At 47.2% G+C, this 22,827-nt stretch overlaps 1 protein-coding gene across 4 annotated transcripts in view; it reads right to left on the reverse strand.

The window, feature by feature from the left end:
* The window catches only part of GRM7 (glutamate metabotropic receptor 7), an 826,769-nt gene that overhangs the window by 152,089 nt on the left and 651,853 nt on the right, over positions 1 to 22,827 (reverse strand). For all 4 annotated transcript variants that reach the window (XR_007913802.2, XM_008273589.4, XM_002720620.5 and 1 more), the window contains exon 8: positions 14,769 to 15,704. Coding sequence is in view for 3 of the 4 variants with exons in the window: in XM_008273589.4 (XP_008271811.3) it covers positions 14,769 to 15,704 (936 nt within the window). In the remaining variant the exon portion in view is untranslated. The remainder of the gene's footprint in view (positions 1 to 14,768; positions 15,705 to 22,827) is intronic.

Below are 22,827 nucleotides of genomic sequence, written 5' to 3' on the forward strand. Positions count from 1 at the left end.
TCCATCAAGCCACTCTTTAAAGTTTCCAGTGTTGATCCCACTGCCCAGCCAACAGTGAACCCTGCATGCACCTACCAATATCTCCCTCACTCTCCTTCTGGGCCACTGTCCTTTCTGTTTCTCCTCCTCTCCATTTGCATGTCCTTGGCCAACTCCTGTGCCACTTCCTCTCCTTCTTGAGCTCTGCTTACTGGGCACCTGGACATTGTCCTGACTGTTCTTTCTACAGCGTGTCTGAAGCATCTCATCTCAAGGTCAGCAAATCACCTGTGATCTGACAAATCCCAGCACCTCTCCTGAATTCGATTCACAAATCCAACCCTACTTGGCATCTTCACCGTCATTCAGAGGGATCTCCAAGTTCATGTTCAACATCACCTCCTCCCTCCCCTAGTGTCTGCACTTCAGAAACGACTACCACTAACCAACATGTTCGCACCAACAGCCAAAGAGATGTTTCAGTGGATACACTTTGCCTGTACCTCATGTGGGGTCAGTTTTCAAATTGGATCCAGTTCATTTGGAGGAGGAGAGAGAAGGGAAAGGGGAGAAGAGGAGGAGGAGGAGGAGAAGGGAATAAAGGACATGGAGAGGATGACAGTCCAATGGGAATGAGTTTAACAGATATCGGCAGCCCTCTGGATCCTTCTCATCACTAACTCAGCTTCGGTATCTCATCTCCTCTTCAATGACTTCCCTTTCTACAAAGTCTGAAGACGCTGTGTTCTGCAGACATCTTATTCACACTCACCAGCAGGACTCTCTTCAGAGCTCATACCATGTCCCAAATGATCTAGTAATGATTTATCTCCTGACTGCATATGTTCCTTGGCACTACCAACCTTAGCAGCACCGTTCACTGTCCCCAGATCCCAGACAGGGCCAGGGACCAAGCTGATATTCACTTTGTGTCCAGCCTTAACAGATGGATGAGAGAATCCTTAATCCTTCAACAAGGGATGAAGGATTTCTTTACAATGAAAGGTACCATGTGGAACAGAATGGAAAGTGTGGATGACATGACACACACACATACACACACACACAGGAAGATGGGAGGAGGCAGGACACATTTTGGCTCCATCAACACTGATGCTGAGCCCTGTGAGAGGCCAGCAATTCGCCACCTGCTGGTTTCTCCAACATTCGACCTCTCCTTTCCTCGCTCCTGGAGAAAGGACTCTGCCCCTGGAGAGCAACCTGGAGGTGTCTGAGCAGAGGCCCAGCTGGTGCCGTGGGTGCCTCTGGAATTCCCAATCAGTCTGGACTGCAACCCACCTGCTGCCTGCCACACACACTCAGAGGTTTTGCGTCTGTGGCAATATGTCCGTGCTGTCTGCCTAGCCACTTTTGCTTTGACAGAGCACTGATTATCAAACGGAGCTACTGCAAAGTGAAAGCCAGGGTCATCAGTGGAACCCAAGTGTGTGGTGACCTGCAGCACTGCCTGGGTCACCTGTATGCCCAGGACGGGGCAGAGTAGTAGGGGTAATACATAATGTTGTTCAGGCAACACCTGCACAGCGTAGAGTGGCAATCCCACGGAGCCTGGGGGAAAAGACGGCCCTGGCCCTGTGCCGCACGCCAACTGCATGGCCTGCTTTGTCACACCTGAGCACATCAAGGAACCCAAGAAAAATTCCTGAATGAAGAGGAAGAAGGGAAGCTGTAGGCTGTAGGGCACTTGCCCAGCATCCGAAAATGGCCACATCCTTTGGGAAGGAAGGAAGAACAAGCTCCATCAGGCTAGGGAGCCCTAGGACGCTGCCCACAGGGCCTGGTCCCTTCCTGCAAGCTGTAGACCAGGCCACCTAGCTGACGTGGTACACGGTACAAGCATGCGATCCCTATTTGTGGACACAGCACTTGTATTTGGCTTAGTGTTGTGACGGCTTCTGTGGACGGTGCCGGGGATGTAATTCCACACAAGCTCCATGAAATGTTGAGGTGCTTAGGAAATGTCCTCCTTCGTCCGACTCTTGCCCTGCTACAGACGTCTCTGTACGAGCATCCCGGGGGGCGGGGGGAGGGGTTCTGAAGTGAGAACCAGGCTCCAGTGTCCTGCTGTTTCCCTGCTTGCTGGATCACACTGATCTCCAGATCCTTGCACAAACCTCGCAGACAGGTTTCTGTCTCCGGACCTGCATACCTGCTGCTCCCTCTGGATCGAACTCTCTTCTCCTAGCTGTCCCCATGGTTGCTTCGTCATGTCTCGGGGTGAAGGTTATCTTCCCAGGGAGGCCCTTCTCTGACTGTTGACTCACGATGGTCAAGACTGCCCCCACCCCGCCTCCAGCACCTCCTCTCCTGTTTATCGGGTTCCTCGCTACCTGCGCCAGTCTGGCATCCTCTCTAATATTCACTTATTCAAAGCCTGTATTCCCTGCACTAGAACACAGGTTGGGCATTCTAACTCTTTAGCTGGTTCTCCAGCATTAACAAGCATCTCTGGCATCCACACTGCCGCCCACCCACTCACACAGAGACACTCACGAGTGCGTACTATGTGTATATTCTTATGGAACACACGCACGATGTGACAACTCATTCACTTACTCAGTCCTCATGATAACCTGGTATGAAAATGCTGCTGAAATTCTTACTTTGCGAATAAGAGAACGGAGGCACACACAGATCCAGTGATTTGTCCAGTATCAAAGAAATGATCCTTTCTATTCACACTTTCTGCTATCCATGTCCGCCTATGAGAGCAGTGTGATTTTCTAAGATGGATCTAGCCAGCAGCTTTCCTGTGCCTCCCTGGCTCTGAGACCTTAGCCAAGTCCCTTGACCTCTGTAAGGTTCTGTTTTCTCATCTGTTATGGGGATGCTGTCAGTCCCTCCTCACACACGGTGTGGAGTCCCAGTGAAAAACAGGGCATGGCGAGTGCTACATGCAGGGACTGACGCAGAGAGAAGGGCCAGGGACCAGCGGTCCAGACTCCCTTCATACCGTCAGCTGTAGGGTGCTAAGCTGTGTAGTGGACACTTCTCTACCATAAGGTACTTAGCCACTTCCCCTTGGTTATCTAGGCTGTGAGGAAAGGTCTAGTACCTCCACCTGTGGCAATGTTTCCAGATTCCAGGTTGTTCCTGAACCAGAAATGGAATGGCTCAGTGAGAAGTTTTCACATTCTGAAGGCTCTTGGTGCAGAAAGATCGGACCAGGGAAAGATCCTGCTGTAACTAGCAAGGCTCTCCATTCCCCACCCCTGCATCGTTACTGAGTACTGGGCTCCTTTTCCTCTTCACTGATCTGACCACGGAACACGGTATGTGAGGTCTCTACACGTGCACTGGCGAGCAACTCTCATCAATTATTTCAAAATCGACTCCTTCAGTTTCCAAAGCCTTGGTTGTTTCCCGGGGCCTGGCCCCGCTTATGGGTGAGCCTCGGCTGTGCAGTCTTCAGGAACAGACTCCCCAGCACGGGGGCGGGGGTGGGGGGCACGCTGATATCTTGGAGTCGATCTGCTTTCCCACGGCTTCACTGACTGTGTGGCTCCCTCTACTTCTATTTGCTGAGGATAAGGACACAGATCTTACTCCCAAACTCACTCATCCATTCATTCCACAGAGACCGATTGAGCACTTCTGAGTACCCACCGCCATTAGGAGCCCGAGGGATACAGAGAAGAACCAGATGGGCCAAGTCCTGGCATTCAAGGACCCTACACTGTAGTGAGGAGATGCAGGTGAACATCAAGTGAACCCTGACTGACAACAGGAAGCCACGGGAGGGGAGTAGGGTGGAGGTCACTTCCACTTTGGGCGGTGAAGAGTTAACACCTGTGTGTGATGCACATCACGGGGCCGGATCTGAGTGGCAGGAAGGACGCAGCACAAGAGGGTGGACAGTGTGGCTCCCTCTGTCCCAAAGTCATGGACTGAAGGTACTCATACAGGACTGGCTTGATATAGTTACAGTGTTAAGGATGTGGGCCTAGCAGGTGTCCAGAGGTCACTACAGGTGTGCCCTTGGAGTGCGGTTCTCAGGATTGGGTTGTTGAAGTAAGCTTGAGTCACACCCACTCCTTCTTTCTCTGCTTCCTGGCTCACTCTGGGACCCTCCCTCCTTACCTGTTCTGCTCTCTGCCACCCTCAACAGACAACCAATCAGTACAGCTGCCCAGTCTTGGGCTGTGCATCTCCAAAATTATGAGGCAAAACAAGGATTCCTCCTGTCTAAGTAGCTTTCCCAGGTATCTGTTGCAGTGACCAAAAGCTAAGTAATTACGGAAGGTCTGGGTGACAACACCCTAGACAGAGGCAGGTGCAGTGCGAGGGCCCTGCTGTGGTCAGAGGCAGACACAACATTAGCAAGACCTAAGAGAAGCCATGAGGATGAGAAGAATAGGAAACGGAGACTGGGTAGACAGGACGGCACCAGGGCACCAGATAACCAGAGGCAGTTCTTGTTGGCAAAGGCCCCCTCTATGAATATTGTCACTTTTGCAGGCCATATGATCTCTGTCTCAGCTAAGGAGCTCTACCTTGCAGTGTGAAAGTAGCCACTGGGAAGTCACAACGCAACACGGACGAGGAGCAATGAATGCATGTGTTTCGATGGCGACTCCTTAGAACGGACCAACAGGCAGGGCTTTGGACCCTTGATCCCGGCCTCACAAGCCCTAAGAAGAATGTAAATCCCGCTACAATTGTGATGGTGGCTGGAGTGCAACACAGTGGTATCAGTGGGAAGCCGCTAGAAGGTAGAAGTGATTTGATCTCCAGTAGCTGGGGTCCCGGGTCATGTTATAGATTCTTAAAGTAGATTCTTAAGTAACAGAGCTATTCTCAAAGAAAAGGAAACCACTTTAAAACCTGCTCACAAAAGATATATCTCAGGGGTGGCATTCACTGGAGGAAGAAAGACAGCAGCATTATGGGCGGGAACCCAAATTGTGCCCATTTGCTGGTTAAGTCAATCTGCCAGTCAGGGTTTTTCTGCCGTGTAATGGAAGTCTTGGTTCAGCAAACTCACAGCTGGGTTCTACGCCAAGTCATCAATGCCAACGTGAAAAAGAGCAAGAGCCCCCAGACATGTTCCTGAGATGATTCTCCATTTCCGGCACCATGCCACCCGTTAGAGATGTTACTGTCCCCTTGTCGGGTGGACGGACTGTCAGCGCCACCCTCTAAGAGTCATTTCTTACCTTCTCCTCCCCCCAAAGCTGGGTAGCCAGCAGGATTTCCATGACAAATGGAAACCACAGCCCCCTCCGTTTTCCAAAGCTCTCCCTGAGCCTGCTCAGCGGGAATCCTCACTTATCTTAGCTCCTGGAAAAGGTAGGGGCGCTGTGGCTGATATGAGCATTTCTAGTTTTCAGTTCAGCGGCTGCATTAGCAATTTTCTTGTTTCTGGTTCATCTGTCAGATTTCTGTACCATAGTTTCAGCATCTGAAGAATCCAGTCCACTCTCGACAACATTAACCAGGAAACATCTCCATTTAGAGACAACTACAAAGGTACTGATATTCACAAAACACATACTTACCCCTGTTTACCTTATAAGCATTAGCAGGATACTGGATTCAGATTTCAATTACATTTTACTACCCAAATTAGAAAAACCTATGTCTTCTCAAGCCTTTCAGCTGATTTTTTTTTTTTTTTAATGTACCAGGAAAGAAAATAGCTGGTTTGCATCCCGGCTGCTCCACTTCTGATCCAGCTCTCTGCTATGGCCTGGGAAAGCAGTAGAAGATGGCCCACGTGCCCCTGAGCCCACATGGGAGATTCCAAAGAAGCTCCTGGCTTCTTTAGACCAGTCCAGCTCTGGCCAGTCATTTGCACTCATTTGGGGAGTGAACCAGCACATGGAAGATCTCTCTCTGTCTGTCTGTCTCTCTCTCTCTCTGTCTCTCTCTCTCTCCCTTCCTCCCTCCCTCCCTGTAACTCTGCCTTTCAAATAAATAAATAAGTCTTTTTAAAGAACCCACTAGGTACTTCTACGCTACCAGATCTTCAGCACTGCACAGGTAGCAGTTTGCATGCTGTATTACAACTGAATATCCTGTTCATCAGGCACACAGTCAGCACCAGGCAGAGTGCTCGCCTCACCAACAGTGTAACGTGGCTGTGGTGTCTCCAGCTCATCACTTGGTGAGGACACTGGGGAAAATACCAAAGAAGCACAATAAAGGTAGAGTCTGGCAGCCTGTGTATCTGTCCTTGAACGCCAAAACCCAGTCATTACACACTGATCTAGGGCTCGGGTCCGCCAGCCAGCATCTCCCAGGTCTGACTCCTTCTATGGCCACCAAGGCTCTTTGGAAACAAAGTGATAAATCAGTCAAGGGAGTTCACATCAAAGGCGGAAGTGCAGAGCGAAGCCTGCAAGACAAGGAAGAAGACAGGACTTTTGGTCTCAGGCCCTGGCGCGTCCCCACTGGGTGTCTACTCATGACCCCAGGTGAGGACCTCAAAGAAGGGCCAGTGTAGCCCCAGTGACTTGTCCTCTGCATTCTTGGATTCTCAGCCATGCCCTAGACTTCCTCTGTTGCCCAGCTGTGTCCTCCTACTTACCCCACACACGCACGTTCCTGCCTGTGGAAGGGGAAATCGTAAGCTTTGCTCGGAGTTGAGATGATCCACAGCAGCCCTCCCTGAAGCCTGCCACTGCCCACAAGGCTGCTTACTTTCTCATGATTTATGGCCACATCCAGTCCTACCTGGCACGCCCAACGCAGCCCCTGAGCAGAGGCAGAGACAGCCAAAAGCAGAGGTTAACCACCCGGCCATCTGAAGTCCCTATGTCCACGCACATGGCACCTGCCCTCAGCACCCACTCTCCAGGCCTCAGAGGCCACTGCTGCTGGCAGGTGCACAGAGGCCAGCAGCCGTGCAGGCGCCTTGCACAGGAGCAGCTAGTGCTGTAGCAACACACTGAGGAGACTCCCTTCAGGGACGAGTGGGTGTGGACAGCACTTCCAGCACACGGGGCCTCCTGGAAACAACTCTTCCCAGGACTCCTAACCTAGGTGTGCCCGGTGCATGGCACGGCAGGGAGGAGGTGAGGTTTGCTGCCTTCTTTCCTGCTGCCAGCTCCCTTCCCGACTCTCCTCCCAGACTCCACATTTCCCTCTTCCCTCCAACTATTGTCCACTGAAAGCCGAGCCCAGACCAAGCTCATTTCCATCCAGCCTGGGAGCCACTGTCTGTCTTCCTAGGATAGAATTCCACATATTAACTACTCACGCAGTCCATTCCTCATGAATAATGAATAAGCTTTCTAGAGCATGTCCCAACCATGCCACAAACTTGCCCTACACACAACTGCAGCACCATGCCCCCCCAGAATCAAGTCCCAACTCCTTATCAGGCATCCTCCAGGATTTCAAGTCTGCTCCCCGGCCCAGTGCAGGCTTGGGTCACCCACAATCCCTGCCTCTATTCCAGCCACCCTAAATAGGAGAATCCTCTACCCTCTGCCCCTCTTCCTGCTGGTGTCTTCCCAGTCATCTCTGCTCAGGTGAGCCTGAGGCCGAGGGCAAAGTTCTTCTTTGCTGACTATTGGCTATGTGCCACCGACTACCACAAAGCTCTCTCCGCACACTCTCACGAATGTACCCCTAATCATTGTAGCAACTCTCAACGAGGGCAATCAGTATAAGGGTGCTCGATGATGAAGTTTAAGGCAAGGAGGAAGGGGGATGAGGGGGAAGGGGTTCCACGGGATTTTTAACAGCTCTGCGGAGGTGGAACTGATACTTAGTAACCAGTGGATCAGTGTCTACATGGCAATGCCTGTCAAAGCATCACCAAGGTGAAGACAATCAGTGTCTGCCTCATGCCCAAACTGTCCTCACATCCTTGGGAATCCTGCATTCCTGCCCTGCCCATCAGTAGCCAATGGAGGATCTTCCTTCTGTCCCTAAAGATAAATTAGAATTTTTTAAAAATACTGATCTGGGCCGGCGCCATGGCTCACTAGGCTAATCCTCCGCCTAGCGGCGCGAGCACACCGGGTTCTAGTCCCGGTTGGGGCGCCGGATTCTGTCCCAGTTGCCCCTCTTCCAGGACAGCTCTCTGCTGTGGCCCAGGAGTGCAGTGGAGGATGGCCCAAGTGCTTGGGCCCTGCACCCCATGGGAGACCAGGAAAAGCACCTGGCTCCTGGCTCCTGCCATCGGATCAGCAGATCAGCACGGTGGGCCGGCCACAGTGTGCCGGCCGCGGCGGCCATTGGAGGGTGAACCAACGGCAAAGGAAGACCTTTCTCTCTGTCACTCTCTCTCACTGTCCACTCTGCCTGTCAAAAAAAAAATTAAAAATACCAATCTATATGCAGTCATTGAGGGTGCTTTGTACTGTGTTCATTGGGGTTCTGTCCCTCAGCCTGCTTGCTTTGAGAATTCCCAGCGTTGCTGACTGTGTCAGGGGACGACTGGTGCACATGGGGGGTTCCATTTCACACACTGATCCAACCTGTTTATCCATTCAGCTGCTGCTGAATACTGGGGTGTTTCCAGGTGGGGTTATTGCAAAAAAACTCCTCTAAGTCTCTGCGTAGACACACTGCTTCCCCACCCATGGGTACACAGGGAAGTGGAAAGGCCAGGCAGGCACGACAGGTGCGTAGCTCAACTTGTTAAAATCCTGGCAAACTCCCCCAAAGTGAAGGTGCCATCTCTGGTCTTCCCAGCAGCAGTGTATCAGGGTTTCAGCTGTTCCTCATCCTCACCGGCACCCAGTCATGTCAAAACTGAGTAAGGAGTTGTGCTGACCAATGTCAAGGTCTCCTGGGCTCTGAAACCCGTGAGTAGGGATAACTGGGTCCACTGTGGGGTGAAAGAACTGAGGACTGAAGGAGGAACACGGCTTGTACAAACCATACACTGCTAAGGTCTAGCACGCTGCAGGGTGTGGTGCAGGGGGAGGCCCAGGAAAGGGCTACCCAGCCAGCTTCAAGGTCAGAGGAAGCCTAGAGGCTAAGTGGGGCCTGGAACAAAGGGCAGGTGGGCAGTACTGAGACGTCTCACCGGGATCACAGGAGCCCACGACTGGACTGGGCAGTTCCCTCACTACCCCAGCATGCTACGTTGTGCCTGGCTTCCCTGTGGTCTGACAAAAGGTCTTTCTGAAAATGAGAGGTGGTCGGTGACTCTCTGCCAACAGCCAAAGGACAGACACCGGCCTGGCTATGCTGGTCCTCCCAGCTCTCAGGGCCTGGGTCCTTGGGGCAGGATCTCTCTAAAGCTGAGGTCCCAAAGCCATGTAAGAAGAAAGTCAGACTCCAGAGGGCATTCCTGGTGGGGGTTGTGGCAGATTCAAGGTTAAAAAAAAAAATGTTCCAACTGGCACACAAACCTGCGTGCTCTCTCTGCTAACCTATCAGGCATTTAGCAAACTGATGCTATCTTTCATCTATCCGCTACAATAAACATGTAACTTTCCTCTATCTGCTACAATAGACATGTAACCTGTTTTCTTACCTCTAGCTGCTTCTCACCCTCCTTTAGCCTAAAATACTACCACGGAAATTGCTCGTGCCAATTACCCTCTGCTCATGTTGGTCCCACACTCCCACTCGGTGCTGGCTCTCCAGGGCTTGGAGGAGGAGGCCCCATTGCAATGGAATTCTCGCCTCTCTGACTGCCCTGCTGCCTGGGAATTGTGTCAGAGGGAAGACCCCGAAAAATTCAACAAGAGCTGAAGGCAATATTTCCCCCTCAAGAAAGGACGGCGTATATTTTGTCTTCCAATCTGCGGTACTTAAAATGAACTTGGCCCACCACACGGAAAAGATATGACGCCTGCCAAATGCTTCATTTGGGAGGGAGCTGTGAGAATTCACATTGTTTCAAAACTTGCCCAGAAAGTGAGGCTTCACTAATTTGTATTATATTCTCTCCTATCTAAGGGAGCCACAGTTGCCTGAGTGTCATCTTTTCTCCACATGCCTTGTGTCCAAACCCCTGCATCGGACGTGTGATATTACTTCTTACCGGGTGTTCATGTGGTTTTCTTGTGTCCGTTTCAGCCCCCTTGTCGTGGTTTTCATGGTGCTTTGGTGGAAGCTGCTCCTCTGAGTACCTGTCTATCACTCTTTGTGGTGCAACCTCAGCCATGCCTCGCACTAGTCAGAGTTTGCCTGAAGACCTACACGGATCCACATTTTGAGTTCCTAATGGACATGGACATCTTCCGAACCTCGCTCCCATAGAACCAGGAAGGGCAGATGCTTTGCCATACTCAGTTCAATGGGTGAAAGACCATGAGAAAATTTTAGTCAATCAAACACGGCAGAATCATAACATATTATCTAAGAGAATGAGGACTGCTCCTTTAGGAGCGCCGGTTGGCAGCCTACGATCAGCAACAATAATTTTCTGATTTTCTTAGCTCTCCTTTCCCTTTAAGTTGATTAATCTTAATGAAGGCCTCTCATTGGTGCTCTCCCAATAACGTAAGCAGCTGGATGGGAAGTGGTGTCAGGGACCATTGATAGGAGGCTGAAACTAAATCATAAACGACAGCTGGTTTTCTAATCCAGTTGGGACAATGGTTGCCTCTAGGCTGTGCTGAGAAGGATTTCAAGACCACACCCAAATCCCAGGGAATGGTGCTGGGATTGATTAGTGATGTCTACCTTGGGCATTGACGGAGGAATATTCAGCTACATGCCAAATATTTCTTATCCCTATAGAAGGGTGCCTTCTGTCTGTGGAAAACTAAACTAAAAGTTGAGTCTCTTTGGTTGTGAAAAATGTTGAAATCCATGCCTTGATTTTTATAATAAGCATTTTCCATGAACTTGTTGAACACCCTTTGTGTTTGTTCTAGGCCGATTTGGCTCTGTGTTCAGATTCTGGGAGACTGTGTCACACGTGCAAGATGACACCATCCTCAGTGCTCCTAACAGCCTCTCAAGAACTACTCCCACCTGCTTGTCCTGTTGCTATCCTTGGTCCCAGGGCTGGGGCCTTGGTTCTAGTTTTTCAAAGTCTCTGGCCCAAACCTTGGTGTTGAAACTTCATTTAGACCCCGGGGGTCCTTGACATCTGCCTTTGATCCTGGGTAGAGTTTCTCTGATCTCCTGATTACTTGATCCCTGCACCTCCTCTTTGCTTGGGATGGGAATTAATGCTTCCCTCAATGTTCCCTAAAAGCAGAAATCAAGGGACTGCTCAGAGGCCGTCCTCTACGGCTGGGAGGGAGGCATGAGGCCGTTTTAAGAAGTCTGCTTGATCTCCACTGGCATTTTCCCAGCAGACTTGTTAAAGAGGAAGGCTTTTATGCTTTATTTTCAACCTATAGAATCTGCTGGGGGATGGAGGGGGAAGACATGACACAATTTTGAGAACCACTGAGTTAAGCATCCCAAGCTGGGTCAGAGGCTTGCCAACGGTTGTCCTAATTCTGTCATTTAGTGGAGTAATGCTCCAGTGGAAATCAAAGAGTCCTATCATGTAAGTTTGTTTTACATCCTGGTTCTTCTCTTATGTATGCAGAGTTGCCGCCCACGGATGCCCTTGTGAAAGATACACTCCTTCCTCCACGGCACTACTCTTCTAGTAATTTCTTCTGGAACCTCAGTTACTTCACGTTCTTTCCTTTTTCACTTCTTATCGTCCTCCTCTCTGCACAACCACTCCTGACTCAGGGCAGACCTCTGGGAATCTCTGGTCTCACTTTTATTCCAAGATCTACTGTCCTGGGCAGAGTCAAGCGGCATGAAGCTTGTCTCCCAGCCCTCATGTAGGAGACGATGTAACAGGTTGCCTAGGAAGCTTTCCAGACATCTGGCCAAGATGCTTTGGATGAAGGTGTCCTCCGGAAGATTTTCCCGATCCATCATCCCTATCTGAAGATAGGGATGTGTACCTGTAGAGGTAACACCCAGAATCAAAGACAATGGTGGGGGCTGGAGCAGATAATGCCAGGACATAGTAACAATGTTACTGCTCTGCACTAGCCCAGCCAACTCCTGTGCTGTGCTTGCACCAGCTGGTGCCTCTCCCTGCACCATCTCAGTCTCCTAGAAATACTTTCTGAACGCTGGAATCGTCTCTTGCAGCTACTTTTCACACTTGCATCCCTAGCCATCTTGCAAGATCCTCACAGAAGAACTCCCAGGCCAGCAGTGATCGATCAAGGAGGCAGCGATCTCTCCGACCCTCCTAACGACAGGAGAAGTACATTCCATGGGTGCTGACGTTCCTGCAATGAACTAACAGCTTTCTGTGCCGATGCATTAAACTGATGAGAAATTTCACAAAGATACCCTTAGCATAATCAAAAATGAATTCGATTTCCAGAAAGAGAAAACAGTCACTACTGAACTCACTGACTAATCTTTACTGCTCTGGCACTGTGAATTTCTTCCATTTAAAACAGTTAAACTGTTAGATCTGCCCCAAAATGGAAGAGCTTGGGTTCTTTAAGTTGCTAGCTTGGCAAAAAAGATGGCTTTTGCCATGATCTATTTATAACATTTGGCAAGGTGCTGCCTTCTACAATTTGAATGTCGTGGTTTAATGTAAGCAAAGTGGTATTTTTTAATGGATTGCTCATGCTTATCTTGCCATATGCCCATCATTAGGGTGGGTGCATTTTTATATACCAATTCACTGCTGCCATGTGGCAACTCAGTACCTTTAACTGTGGCAGTCAACCATAAAACACCCTCACTTTTCAAGAAGATAGAAAGGAAAACGAGATTTCTGAAACTCAGATCAAAGGCGCACTGCTTGGACACAGGTTACTTCTTCCCGCAGCCCGATTCTCCCAGCCCAACAAACCCTAGAACAAGCAGAATGGATGAATGCCAGTTCTGAAGCCTTGTCTCACTTCCAAGTTTTTAAATAAGCCATTTCACACATGACCTTATTGAGAAGATACACAGGCAAGACCGGAAGGATCCAGAGACGCAAAACGACATGGAAGAGGTAGAACCTGTTAGGCAGCACACAACAGCATTCATTTAGAAAACACTGCAATTGTTTGTCCCTCTTGTTCACTTACAGGAAAGAAGTCTTCGTGTCCTAAACACGTTACATGGGTAACCGTTTGCTGTAGTAACATGGTGATTACTCCCAAAGGCCTCGATGGCACATCCCAGAAGATGCCCAATACTTATCAATTTACCATCAGACACTGGAGACTTCTTTCCCTCTCCACCGCATTTCACTACTCTGACTTACATTTTATTATTCTCTTGGCCCACAAGGAAATGGAAGAAATAAAATGAAATTCAAGTTGGTTTCACAGACAATAAACATGCATTATGAATTTGAAACATATATACTCAATGAGCATGTATTTTAGAAGAACTTACTCTTAGCTACTTTATGGCTAAAATTACAATCTGGAAACATTTATTGTCTTTGATATTAGAATTGTGAATGATTTCATAAACTATTCACTTTTATTTTGTAAAAGATAGCCAAAATCTATAGCTTCTGAATCACACAATTTAGGTAACAGATATCTTTTCAGTTGGAAAACCAGCCAAATGCCATTAATCCTTTATATGACTTTACAGAGAACAAAGTTTAGAATGAAAAATCAGATTCAGCTAGTGCTTGGAATCGTAGACTTTTGTAGATTTTTAAACATTCCCAATTTAATCTTTCTGCTTTTTCATTAAAGACAGACATTTTCGAATGCTAATGAGATGCATTCAAAGTAACATGGAGTACAGTCAGACATCAGAAGTAGTGACACCTGATCAAGCTAGAACTCGGGTCTCTCCTACAGAGTGCCACTTGGAATCAAGATCTCTGTCCCAGCCTCAGTTGCACCAGCCTGCCACAGCCCACATCTGGTGGAGGACACTACAACTTATTAGCATTAACAGATCACGCTTGTAAGATGTGCAAATATACAAACCTACAGCCAGACTAGGTTATGATCAGGAATCATATATACATCAATCTTATCTAGCTAAATATAATACCGCAAGGTTGCCAAATTAGCATGCATGTCAAACCTAGAGCTAGAAACCACATTAAAATCCACACAGGAGGGCTGCCTAATTTATGGATGCTTCAGCCTGTAGCTATACTGGGGAACTGTATCTTAGACAAACACAGCATAGCCCCACATACTGGAGACCATGAACTTTGAAAACCTTGAACTTTCACAGCTGGATGACACACAACATCTCTATTGGCAAGAAAGTTGGGTCTCTGATCTCATTATGCATTGCTTGCTGTGCTTAATGGACGGGTAGCTGTGAGCAGTCTAGGGTAGAATGATAACCAAAGCTTTTCTTCATTCACTCATTGGGCCATAGTTTATTAATACACACTTGGCAACTCGAGTATGCTGTAGAGCTTACATAGCTTATATACCTGATCCTGTTCACAGTCGACAGCAAGGCAGTCACTAAAAAAGTGACAGAACATGACAATGATGACCACGACACATTCCCCACTACAGAATACGCTACTGTGGCTGTCTCCTCTCATCATAAAGAAATATGTGTGCAAGCAGAGGGGATAGACTATGAGCAAATAGCATGATTTAATTTAGATAGATGAGATCATTTTATACTAGATAATCTCTTGTTACACTGAATAATTCTATAGTAAATATAATTACCTTGAAAAGACCACTTCTAGTTGGTTTCCAGCGAGATAAATGGAGCACAATGATGAGTTTTAGACCCCTGGAGCATTCATGCCTAGTGACCCAAGTATTCTCAACTCCTAGAAATATAATCCTGCACACGTAAAACCTCCAACTTGACACAACCCATTGGGTTTCGGTAATTACAAATACATTTTTGAAACATATGACGAGCTGTGCATTTTCACTTACCTTTTCCGCTGACTGAGCAGTGCCGAAAAAAATCGGGATAAAGGCGAGCCACACTATACACGTCGTGTACATAGTGAATCCAATGGGCTTGGCTTCATTAAAGTTCTCGGGCACACCCCGAGTTTTGATGGCATACACGGTACACGTGACCATGAGAAGGATGCTATATCCCAAGGAGCAAATGATTTGGAGATCTGTAATGTCACATTTCAGAACTCCTCTAGCCTGGTCAGGGTTCATTGTCTTATGCTCGTCATAGTCTATGATGATGTTGGGTGGGTCGACGCCAAACCAAATGAAAACACCCAGAAGCTGAACTGATATTAAGCTGGAAGTGATTGCCAGCTGAGACGTGGGGCTTATGAGTCTGGGGGCTGTCACTGATTTCTTGCCCTGCTCAAATATGCGATAAATCCGATTGGTTTTTGTCAAGAGGGCCGCGTAGCTGATGCACATACCCAACCCCAGGAAAACGCGCCGGAAGGAGCACACCGCTACGTCGGGTTTGGCTATCATCAGGAAAGTGATGATGTAGCAGAGAAAGATGCCTGTCAACAGGACGTAGCTGAGTTCCCGGCCAGACGCGCGGACGATGGGCGTGTCATTGTAGCGGATGAAAGTGGCCATGACGAAGATGGTGGCGATGATGCCCAGCATTGCCAGGAACACGGGGATGACCGCCCAGGGGGAGTGCCACTCCAGTTTGATGATGGGGATGTTCTGACAGCCGGTCCGATTCTCATTGGGCCGCTGGTCATAGGGGCAGTGCTGGCACGTCATCTCATCAAACTGGTACTGGTAACCATCGCAAGGCTCACAGGTCCAGCAGCATGGGGTCCCCTTTTGTGTCTTCTTCCTTTGTCCAGGCTTACACGGCAGTGTGCACACAGAAGGGGGGATTTCCCGGACTCCTCTACCCCATTGCATATCCTCTATCTGTGTTGTTGGAAATAAGAAGATGAAACACGTCTGTTATTCAAGAGAGCAGGAAAATAACCACACAGCAAAAAGCAATCATAGCAGTGAACACGTGAGAGGCCTGATGGAAGTAGCTTAACCCCTGTGAGTGAGAGCTACAACCATGACTTCACCCCACGCCACATGAATGGATTGACAAACAGGACCTGTCTTTATGCTGCTTGCAAGGAACTCACTTACCCTCTAAGGATACACACAGACTGAAAGGGAAAGGAGGGAACGAGATATTCCACACCATTGGGACCCAAGAGTTACCATACTTTCATCAGATTACAGAGATTTTAGGTCAAAAGTAGTAATTGGCACACTCTAACAAAAGGAATTAACACTTACATACCCGTTCAATATAGCGTCAAACACAAAAAGCTAGCACACTTAGCCCTCAATGGATAGGCTCCGAATAGGGGCCTGGGCACCCTACTTTCAGAAACACAGATCATCTCGACAGAAAATAAACAGTAGAGTTAAAGTACACCTAGATCAATTGAAGCCACAGGCATCTACAGAACTTTCTATCCAGCAGTTACAGAATACACACTGTTCTCAATGGGACACTGAAGATTATCTTGGAAAGGTCATAGGTTAGGGCAATAAACAAGTGTCAATAAATTTCAAAGAATAGAAATTATATCAAGTATCTTTTATGACTACCATGCAATACAGCTTGAACTCCATAAGAAGAAAATTTATGGAAACTAAACAAATACATAGAAATTCAACATCTTATTCCTTAACAATTAGGGGGATCCAGCAAGAAATCAAGGAGGAAATAAAAAAAATTCCTGAAATGAATGAAAATAAAGCATAGTACACCAAAATCAAAAGCAAAAATGGTAAAGTTTATAATAATCAAAATGTGCATCAAAAACCCAGAAAGATGCCTAATAAGCAACTTAGTACTATACTTCAAGAAGAGAAACACGAACAAATAAACCCACAGTTGGAACAAGTGATGATACAGTAAACCTTGAATCCCCACAAATCACATAAAGACTAAAAATATACAAACAATGAAAGAGATGAAGGGCTGTGTACTTCAAACAATAAACAAAACATATAAATCCTTAGCCAGATGAGCCATGAAAAAAAAAAAAAGAGAAGGTTCAAAGACAGAGACTCAGAGGTGAAAATGGAGACATATTGACTGACACTACAGTAAGACAAAACGTTGCTAGATATTCCTACGAACAATTATATGGCAGCAAATTCAGTAACCTAGAAGACACAGACAGATTCACATATACCTTACCAAGACTGAATCATGGGTAAATAGACCATGGGGAAACTAGACCAATTTTGGTTAGAAAGGCTAAATCTGCAATAAAAATGTTTCCCAGCAGAGAACAACGCGGCCCCAGAAGGCTTTACTGCTGAATTCTGTCCATGTTTGAAAGAAGGAATACCACCAGTACTTCTACAGTTATTTCAAAAGTAGAAGAGCAGGGGTTCTTCCCAATGCTTTCTATGAAGTCAGCATTAACTTGATAGCCAAAGCAGACAAGGACACAACAAAAACGGAAGCTATGAGCCAATACCCTTGATGAACACAGGAGCAAAAATACTCAACAAAATACCGGCAAGTTGAATCCAACAGTACAAATGTGAAAGATCATCCACCATGATCGAGTAGGATTGAACCCAGAAATGCAAGGATGTTTCAATATTTGCAAGGCAGTAAGAACACGATACCGCCTCTTCAGAGCAAAGGACAAAAATCTTCCGATAATCTCAACAGATTCAGAAGGGGTTTTGATAAAACTCAACATCCTTCATGATAAAAACTCCGAACAAATGAAGGCAGAAGGAACACACCTCACATAGCACAGTGTCTATGTAACAGGCCAACAGTTCATATCATACTGAACAGGGAAAAGCTCAAGTTCTTCTCTCTCAGGTCTGCAACAGCCGACGTCTGCTCATGCTCACCACTTTTTTTCATCATTAGAAGTCCCGGCTCCAGTCATTAAGCAAGAGAAAGAAAGGAAGGGGATCCATATTCAAAAATAATAATTCACCTGTTCGCAGCTGACATGACCTTGTACAAATAAAACCTGAAAGACTTCACCAAAAAACTGATAGAACTAATAAGCAAATTCAGCAAATTTGCAGGATACAAAGTCAACAAATAAAAACCACTAGCATTGTTATGTACCAATAGTGAATCATCTGAACAAGAAATCAACAGAACAATCCTATTTCCATATTGTTCCATAAAAAGGAAAACAAGAATATTGGTAATAAATTTAACCAGAGAGGTCAAAAAATCTCTACAATGAAAACTCTAAAGCATTGATGAACAACACTGGAGAAGACAAAAACAAATTGAAAGACACACATGCTCATGAATTTTAAGAGTAATGTTGTTAAAATGTGTAACTACCCAAAGCCACGAACAGATTCAACGCAACCCCTAGCAAAACTCCAATGATATTTTTATACTGCCAGAAAAAATACCAAATTTCTATAAAGCCACAAAAGGGGCCAAATAGCCAAAGTGATCTTGAGTAAAAAGAACAAAACAGGAGCTATTACACTACCTCCCTTTAAAGCATACTGCAAACATATCGCAAAGCTACAGTGATGAAGTACTACCACGCTGTCAGTATAAAAAGAGATCCACAGACCAAGAAAACAGAACAGAGACTCTATTTTTTAAAATATTTATCTATTTATTGGAAAGGTAGAATGACAGAGAGGCAGAGGCAGAGGCAGAGAGAGGTCTTCCATTTGCTGGTTCACTCCCCAAATGGCCGCAAGGACTGGAGCTGGGCCACTCTGAAACCAGGAGCTTCTTCTGGGTCTCCCACATGGATGCAGGTGCCCAAGCACTTGGGCCATCTTCCACTGCTTTCCCAGGCCACAGCAGAGAGCTGAATTGGAAATGGAACAGCCGGGACTCTATCCAGTGCCCATATGGGATTCCAGAACTGCAGGTGGCAGCTTGACCCACTATGCCACAGTGTTAGCCCCAGAATACAGACTTCAGACATGAACCCAGGCATCTGCAGCCAGCTGACCTTTGCCAAAAGTACAAAGAACATGAAACTGAAGAAAAGTTTTACAAAATAAATGGTTTTGGTAAAGTTTGATATCCACATGCAGAGGAATCACAGTAGATCCCTGTATCTCTCACCATACACAAAAATACACTCAAATTGGATTAAAGACCTAGATATGACAGATGAACCCCTGACACTATTAGAAGAACACACAGGGAAAAACTTCTCTGTCATTCTACCTTTCCAATAAACTGCTGGACATTGGAACTGGCAAGGATTTTTAAGCTCATATATATATATATTTTTTTTTGACAGGCAGAGTGGACAGTGAGAGAGAGAGAGACAGAGAGAAAGGTCTTCCTTTGCCGTTGGTTCACCCTCCAATGGCTGCCACGACTGGCACGCTGTGGCCGGCGCACCGCGCTGATCCGAAGGCAGGAGCCAGGTGCTTTTCCTGGTCTCCCATGGGGTGCAGGGCCTAAGCACTTGGGCCATCCTCCACTGCACTCCCTGGCCACAGCAGAGAGCTGGCCTGGAAGAGGGGCAACCGGGACAGAATCCGGCGCCCTAACCAGGACTAGAACCCGGTGTGCTCACGCTACTAGGTGGGGGATTAGCCTATTGAGCCGCGGCGCCGGCCTTAAGCTCAGATCTTAAAAGCAAGGAAGATATAAGCAAAATTAGACAAATAGCATTCCATCAAGCTCAAGAGCTTTTCCACAGCACAGCAAATAGTCAAAAGAATTGAGAGTTAACACACAGATTTGGAAAAAACATTTCTAAGCTACATGTCTAACAAGTGGTTACTAACCAGAACATTTACGGGACTGGAAGTACTGCATAGCAAGAAACCAAATATTTCAATCAAAAATGAGCAACAGAGCTAAATCAACATTTCTCAAAGTAAGACATACAATGGCCAATGGCCAATGGTACATGAAAAAAAAAAACTCATTATCAGTAATCATTAGATAATTTTATGCAAATCAAAACCATGAAATATCACCTCACTCCAGTAGTATTGACTATCATCAAAAAGACAAAATACAACAAGTGCTGTCCAGGGTGTGGAGAAAAGAGAACTCTCCCACAATGGGAGTAGGAATGTAAATTAGTACAGCCATTGTGAGAAACAGGAAGGTTCCTCAAAAACTAAACCCAGGGGCCAGTGTTGTGGCTTAGCAGGTTAAGCCACCACCAGCAGCACCAGTATCTCATATGGGCACTGGTATGAGTCCCAGCTGCTCCACTTCCAATCCAGCTCCCTGCTAAGGTGCCTGGGAAAGCAGCAGAGGATGGCCCACATTTTTGAGCTCCTGCACCCATGTAGGAGACCTGGATGCAGCTCCTGGTTCTGCCTGGCTCAGCCCTCATTTGGGGAGTGAACCAATGGATAGAAGCGCTTTCCTCTCTCCTCCCTCCCCCCACCCAGCCCCGCTCTCTTGCTCTCTCTCTCTCCAACTCCACTTGTCAAATAAATAAAAAAATACAAAACACTAAAACTAAAAATAGAACTACCACCATATGATCCAGTATCCTATTCTTGGAGATAAATTAAAAGGAAATGAAGCCCATCTCTGGAAGAGATATTTGATCTCTCCTGTTTATTATAGCCCTATTCACAGCAGCCGGAAGATGTAAACAATTTAAGTGCCCACCCACTTAACAATGGGTAAAGAAAATGCGGTATAAATACACAACAGAATGTTAACTGCTGATTCGTAAGAAAAGATGAAATCTCGCATTTGCAACAACATGGGTAGAAATGGAACTCATTATGTCCAGTGAAATAAGGCAACCACAGGAAGACAAGTATCACACAATCTAACCTGTATGTAGAGTTTAATACGTGACCTCATAGAAGGTACTAAGTGTGGTTCCCAGAAGCTGGGGAGAACAGAGGGAATGGTTGACTGGTAAGTGCTAGTTCACAGCTGGAGAGGAGAAAGAGGTTCTGGGATTCATTTGCACAACAGAATGACCACAAAGAATTTACTGAATATTTTTTTTTCTATTTAAAAAACTTAGAACATAGGATTTGGAATGCATTCACCATAAATAAATATTAAATGCTCAAGAGATTAAATATATTTCCCCTGATTTGATATTATACAATTCATACATACAATGAACATCATAAAGTTCCCCATAAATATACCTAATTTTTATGTTTGTTAATTTTTACAAAGATTGATTTATTTACTTGAAAGAGTTATGGGTGAGGGAGTGAAGGAGATAAACAGACACCAGAGAGAGAGATTTTTCATCTGCTGGCTCACTCCCTAGAAGGCCACAATAGCCAGTGCTAAGCCAGGCTGAAGCCAAGAGCTTCATCCCGGTCTCCCACATGGATGGAAGGGGCCCAAACACTGGGACCATCTTCTGCTTTTCCCAGGCCTTTAGCAGAGAGCTGGATTGGAAATGCAGCAGCCGGGACTTGAACTGGTGCCCACGTGGGATGCAGGCATCAGAGGGAGCAGCTTGGCGTGCTACACCACCATCTTGCCCTATACGTCTGGGGATGTTACAGTTAACAACAATGACAGCAGCCAACACTTGAGGCTAACACAGCCCCCCCAGTACCAGTCAGAGCCGAACCCATGATTTGACCCAACGTTGTCCGACTCCACTCTCTATCCTCGCTCTTCACCGTGCCAGGGTATGTTCAAATACGCCGGACTGCAAGACCCCCTGAGATGCTGCACAACCCCAGTTCACAACCCTGACCTGCCACATCAGGACACCCCGAGAATGAACGTCAGCATCTTTTCCACAGGCACCGGAGGATTCCTGTGAGCAGAGAGGGAAATCGCTGGTCTGCACTCTCCTGCCTCCCCTGGATGAGAAGTGTGAATGCTACAATCCAGTCACACACACACACAGGCACACACGCTCACACAAACATACCTAACTCACACACATGAACACATGCAGACACACTCACACACACCATATACATACATACACACACCACACATACTCACAGGCACACACATACCAAACATACAAAACCCACACACATGCACACACACACACACCACACACACACACAGGCACACACACTCACACAAACATACCTAACTCACACACATGAACACATGCAGACACACTCACACACACCATACACATACACACATACACTCACAGGCACACACATACCAAACATACGTAACCCACACACATGCACACACACCACACACACTCACACACCACACAGAAAAACACATGCAGTTACACACATACACAAACTTACATGCACACACACACACTCACATACACATGCACACACACCACACATATACTCACAACACAAACACACACATAATACACACACTCACATACACTTTTAGTAACGGGGAACACTACACCCATCCCTTGTCAGATGCTGCTATCAGACTTTGTTTTCCAAGCGCTACAGTGACACTGCAGCACCTACCGCCCTCTCTACAATGCTGTAGGCATCACTGGGGGCACCTGTGACGCACAGTGAGGCTGCTCTGTCACTCATCTCAGGGGAGCGTAACGGCGGCTCCAGCAGTAAGAGAACGCATCCCCAGGCTTCAGGAAGCACCAGACGAGAACACGATGTGCTGTGGAGACAGACTGGCCAGCCACCCACGTGCAGGGAGAATCTCAAGGAAACCCTGCATCCTAGAGAAGGGTGTGCATTTGCTGAGTTAGAGCGCCGGCTTCCTGGAGAACTCACACCAGCATGTCGGGAGAACCCGGGCAGCTCCCTACTGGGCGAGGCCTCACTGCACTGGGCAGCCCTTCCTCTCCCCAACTCAGTTCTTCATGCTGTTTTTGTTTTTTAATTCTGTGACCTTTCTGCTGTGGGGTGGAATTTGAGAGCTGCACACAAGAACCAGACCTGGCCACTGAGTACCCTGTTTCATTCTCCAACTTGAGGACACACCAGGAGCACCTGGAGGACCTCTTACCACACGGTCTGCTCACCTGTGCTCTGCTTTCAGATCCACTGACTCTGGTATGGGGCCTGAGAACATCCTAGGTGATGCTGCTGCCGACTGTGCAAGGATCGCCCTTGGCAGCCACCCGTAGAGTCCACCTCACAGCCACAT

Source organism: Oryctolagus cuniculus, chromosome 10 (genome assembly GCF_964237555.1).
Source record: "Oryctolagus cuniculus chromosome 10, mOryCun1.1, whole genome shotgun sequence".
NCBI classification, from domain to species: Eukaryota; Metazoa; Chordata; class Mammalia; order Lagomorpha; family Leporidae; genus Oryctolagus; species Oryctolagus cuniculus.